This window comes from Frieseomelitta varia, unplaced genomic scaffold (assembly GCF_011392965.1).
Source record: "Frieseomelitta varia isolate USP_RPSP 00005682 unplaced genomic scaffold, Fvar_1.2 scaffold_582, whole genome shotgun sequence".
In the NCBI taxonomy this organism is placed as follows: Eukaryota; Metazoa; Arthropoda; class Insecta; order Hymenoptera; family Apidae; genus Frieseomelitta; species Frieseomelitta varia.
This window is the reverse complement of record NW_025110348.1, coordinates 666,995-672,741: the sequence shown is the minus strand read 5'-3', so window position 1 is coordinate 672,741 and position 5,747 is coordinate 666,995. Positions and strand designations below refer to the sequence as shown.

At 27.0% G+C, this 5,747-nt stretch overlaps 1 protein-coding gene across 2 annotated transcripts; it reads right to left on the bottom strand.

Moving 5' to 3' along the window:
- Positions 1 to 739: 739 nt before the first annotated feature.
- On the bottom strand, positions 740 to 5,392 carry LOC122534282 (peptidyl-alpha-hydroxyglycine alpha-amidating lyase 1-like). 2 transcript variants are annotated; one of them, XM_043664778.1, is made up of 6 exons: positions 5,102 to 5,392; positions 4,672 to 4,843; positions 4,040 to 4,597; positions 3,558 to 3,971; positions 3,264 to 3,470; positions 740 to 1,920 (listed from the first exon to the last, which is right to left on the bottom strand). In XM_043664778.1, exons 1-6 carry the CDS (start codon positions 5,195 to 5,197, stop codon positions 1,709 to 1,711), a joined length of 1,659 nt encoding a protein of 552 aa, XP_043520713.1. In that variant the 5' UTR covers positions 5,198 to 5,392; the 3' UTR covers positions 740 to 1,708. The 2 variants fall into 2 exon arrangements, with proteins under 2 accessions (XP_043520713.1, XP_043520714.1); XM_043664779.1 differs by having other exon boundaries at positions 3,369 to 3,470.
- Positions 5,393 to 5,747: the final 355 nt, after the last annotated feature.

The following is a 5,747-nucleotide window of genomic DNA, read 5'->3' as shown; positions in this document are numbered from 1 at the left end:
AAAAAGTCAGATCTTTTATATATCTTTAATAATTTCACTGATCAAATCCTGAGCAACGATCCGACAAATTTTTACTGGAATACCTTCAGTAATACAAACACCAGTTTTTATTTGAAAATATACATTTCCACATTTATGAATACATACATTACGTTTATGGCAATTACACATAGATATTTACACGGTATGAAAGAAACATAGATTAAGAAAAATAAAAAAGAAGAAATATAAAGCAAGTTAGATATGAGCATTATAAATATTAGATAGTACATTATTATCTAATATTAAATGCAATCTCAGGTACTAGAAAAATAGTGTCTGTCGAACATATTTGAATGAATAAAAATTTATAAATACTGATTAAACAAAACATCTTGAAAAATATAATTATATATGTGTATAGATATATATGTAACCTATTCTTTATATTTTCAAGGGATATGTTAATAATTTGAAAAATGTAGTTACATAATATAATTTGTAAATGAATATTGATATCTAATATATGCAGTTTAGGTTTGGTCATTTTTTTAAGTGTTATTTGCAAGGCCATAATCATGAGGTAAGTTATAATGTTAACATAAATATTCTTACAATTACAATTAATAATTTCGATAAAAATTAAACATACATTTTATATATATATATATATGTAATGTGTTTGAAATTTATCGAAATATATATATATATATATATATATATATATATATATATATATATATATATATATATATAGATCTATTTACCTTATTTTGCATTTGTTATATTGACTACTAATTCATATAAACTTTAATATTATAAAAAGTAATTCGATTTAAATCAAATATATTCGATCAAATATATTCGAAATAATAATAAAATCTTTAACCTTCAAAATTTCAAACAGCTCCTTATTACTTCTTGTAAAGCTTCACAGGAAAATGTTAACCTCTTATTTTCACCATTTACAGACTTATTATAAATTAACTAAATAAAACTAATATAAATATTTAAATTAACTCAAATAAATCTCCGAAAAAGAAACACAAAATCTGAAAATATTGGCAGTTCTTTCGAAACACTAATTGCACAAGAGAGTCAAAGAGAATATCGATATCTATCAAATTCAGTGTTCGAGTAATCGAAGGTATAAACGCGGGAACTGTTTCATAACACACACACACACACATATATACATGTACATATATTATATTTCAATATCTTTTGTTTCTCAAATATAAGAGAAACATTTTAATTTCTTTACGTATAATTATTATTTAAAACATGCAGGAATAGTAATTTCTATAAAATTAAATCAATTAAATTGGAATAACGATTAGAGATGCAGCGGATTCACATAATCGTGAAGTTGGCTACTTCCGAGTGACGTCAGTTGATTTCGGTTAACGAGAGCGGGAGACGATCGGGTAACGATCAACGGCGAAGTCTTAAATAACGGATTCGATATTCTTTTTTTAAAGAATATAACAAAACAATTACGTATACTTAACTTTGTGAGTGATAATAAGTGACTTTATGTGAAAAGGCAACAGTCGTGAGGCATTAACTGGAACATCTCATAATTTGAACATCGTACTTCGTAGGACTAGCATCGTGGAGATCCAAATTCAATATACATGCAAAAAGCCTGAATTGGAAGGTAAGACAACAAGTTTGTTTAATACAGATACGTCGTTAAAATCATGTTCTTGATTAAAACTGTTCAACATTATGAAATAACTTTTGCAAAGCTATTCTCCGGATATTCATCCTCCGACGTTTCTGGTTCCGTGTTCAATTTACTAAAGTCTCGCGGATTTGGTCGTTTCTCCACTATCTTGAAACTCTTGCCTCTTCTGTTTTCCAAGAGATTTGGAAGTTTAAAGTTTTCTCGCCTCTCGGCTTCCCAGTGCATTCGTTTGCGCATTATTAACAAACATCCTGTTTATAAAAATAAACAGCATTAGAAAATGATTATTTGTTTTTTTTCTTTTTTTTTTTTACTCGTACTTGATAATAATAACGCGACGATCCTTTATCATTATTTTCGAATCTAAAATGATCCAGTATCTTAACCAAAAATGCATTATATAATGCATTATTTTAACCAATAATGCATTATATATTATATAAAATAGCGACGAATCTAACTGCTATCTATCTATAAGCAACGTGCACTATGTTTTATTTAATACTTACACAATCTGTTTAAGTTAAACTATTTAAGTTAAACAGGATAACGCGCAGGGGAATAACGGAAAACGTTGTTAAAATGAAGTCATGTATATTTTCTTTTACAAGATATGTCTATGTTATATCTAAAATAAATAAATAATCATATACAAGAGGTAGAAAAGAAAAAATGCAACTTTCCAAAACAAAATATTTGTGAAAAAGTCATAAAAAAAAGTTTAAATTCAGTTATGAAGTAAATTCATAATACTTTAGTTTTAGATGTACAAGATTCAATAATAAGACTATAAATAAAACATTTATACATTTGTGCGATCACAGAAAATTTCAAACAATATTTACAATGTAACTTACTAAACATTCGATTATGTAAATGGAAGTCAAGTTAGAGATTAATGGAATGTTAAGTAACTGAACTTTAAGTTGCTAATTATAATTTGTAACAAGTCATAGTCATTTCTTGTAGCAAAATATAAAAAATGGAATTGTTTTTTCCCAAGAATAAGCAGAATAAATATTAATACTGCAGCATGATAATAATTCTATAACATTCGTAAAAATAAAATTTAATTAGATTAAAAATAACATTTGAAGTACCATTTCATCATCTAACCATTAAATTTTACATTTATATACAGCTCTCTTGTACTGGTTTCCATAACCTAATGCATTCATATTTGTGTTACGTGTTTGATATGTAGTTATTTTGTTTTCTGTAGATAAGCACATTTAAATAAAATAATAAAATATATGTACAACCAGTACAAAAGTTTATGCAATTCTTATGCAGCGAGATTAAAATTTGAAAAGAAACTAAAGATAAAATAGCAATAATTTGTAGGATATTAAATTTGCAAAATTATTTAACCCTTCTTTTTTGACCTCTAATTATGTGATATTTCATGAAATTTCTTATAACTGTTTAACGACGAAATTAATTACTTTTGATAGAACCACTACTTGATTTTGCAAAAAACTAATTAACATGCGTGCACAACTATTATATAATAATTCAGTTAATTATTACTCTTATTCTTATTCGACTAATTTTGAGAATTCGACAGCAGATTCATCATACTGAAACAATCTACCTCTTTTTTGACATCTTGCTAAAACTGCAGCAATTGCTATACAGAGCGCAATAAAAATGACTGCTGCTGTAACAAGGGATAAGACTAATGTTGCTGTTGTAGTACCTCCAGTAGGGTTGTTCATATCACTATCCGTCAAAGGTGCTGGTTCATGATGAGAGTTTGTGCGTACCACAGAATTTCCAGTTTGTACTGATGTATTTATATCTATAAAGAAAATGTCATATATGATTACTCAAAGAAATGTAAATCAAATAGGCTTTATTCTCATATTTCAAGGACTTAAAATCTTACTCTGCAAAAATTTATAAACAGTATTCTTATTCAGTTCCACAACATATATTTCTGAACCATCCTCAGACACAGCTATATCATGTGGACTATTCATATCTTGACCTGGTCGAAATGTAAATAGTATATTTCCTGAATTTATATCAAGAACAAACCCCTGAACATGTATATTGTAACTTGAAGGATTATTAATTAAATAAAGCCTTCCTTTGGCATATGCCACACTATAAATCAATGGGCCAATTCTCTTAAAATCCTTATACTTTTTGTAAAAAGTCCCATTATTTGCAAAGAAAGACACAACTCTACCATTTTCTCTATCAGCAACAAAAAGTAAGTTCAATTCACTAGCAAGAACTAAAGCATGAGGTACATTAAATGCATTTGGTACAGGATCTCTTTCTGCATATGTCGTTCCTGTAATATATTGATTATATTATAACCTAACATAAATTATTAATCTTCATATAAGTGCAAATACTTACTACCCCACTTTAAAATTCTCTCTCCTTTAGCATTGAATTTAATAATTCTAGAATTACAGTAACCATCACTGACAAAAAAGTCACCATTACTTTCTACAGCAACTGCTGTTGGTTTACAAAACCGTTTGTCATCGTTACCAGGTATAAAAGCTTCTCCAAGAACCAATGAAGGTTTAGGGTTAGAAAACATTGTTTCCTGATTATATTCTCCTTTTTTTAATCTTGCTATATCCTTACTATCAAATTTAAATACTTGATGTAAGGCTACATCAGTAATCCAATAATTTCCATGCATGTCTATTGTCAAACCATGTGGTAAATAAAATTTCTTTGCACCCCATTCTAACAACTTTTTTCCAAATTTATCTAACAAAATTACTGTGTTTTCTTGAATTGGGCCTTCCTTTTTATCAAATATATTTTCATTGTCAAATGTAGTTAACCCCCACACTCTTTTTCCTCTATGAAATACTCCAATATTTCCATTTGGATCTATAGACACTGCTGATACCTGTCCAAATTTGATATTTTTGGGCCACTGAGAATCCCATATAATATCTGAATATACAAAGAATTGGAAATTGAGATGCATATAACATTTTAAATCTTAGTTTGATAAATATTTTACTCACTTTTATTAAGTAAATCTATAGCTTGTTCAGTATCTATTGTAGTTTTTGGTACATTTTGGTACATCTGATCCCATTGCGATGTAAAAGATGTTCTATCTCTTTCATCATTATCAGAAGATTCCAAATACTCACTGAAGCTAAATTTGTTATCAGGCAAATGATTTGTTCTATGCTGTAACATTAAATCAATTAAATAAAGAACATGAAACATGTACCCATTTATTTAATCCATATATATTTTTATTTCGAAAGTGCTAATGTTACTTAAAATATCAACATAATCAAAAAGTAATAAATTTTATTAGGATCTAAATTACTATATATAATTCTATATTATTACCATTATTAATATTTAAACCTATTTTATAGCATTACACTTTTCAATTTTTGTATCGATTCTAAATTATATATATAAAATTGTTTTATTTACCTGAGGATTTAAATAATTCTGAAAATCCGCTTTGGCAAGATTTAAAATAAATAAAAATGAAATGCAACAGGCAATGTCATGTTGTAGATGCATCATTCTTAAACGACACAATCATTAGATTATTCTATTCAATTAATTTTATTAAAATCGCTATGTGTTATAGATTTAAACATTGATCATATCACATAGTATGATTTTAAGAAATTACTAATCAAATATAGATATGGGTCATCTCAAACTTATGAAGTTTTTTCACACCACGCGTATGGTCACTGACGTATGCAACAGGAAACGCGATTAGCCATCTAACGGCAATTCATTGAAATACATCTAATAAATACACGTCTACAAGATTTACTAATTTATATAATATTTTTATATTATTTCTAATATATATACATACATCTTTTAGCCATAATAAAATACTAACATGTATATAAAATGCTAATAAAGAACTACAACACTTCGTGCTTATAAAATACATTTCTGAAAAGTATTTTTTCATATCAGTACATAAGGTATTGATTATATTTTCTGCGAAGATATTTACATATTCATTATTTTCAAAGGGAGAACAATGATTGAATATTAGATAAACGATTAAAAGAAAATGACTGACGTATCTATTTTTACATTTGAAATTCTA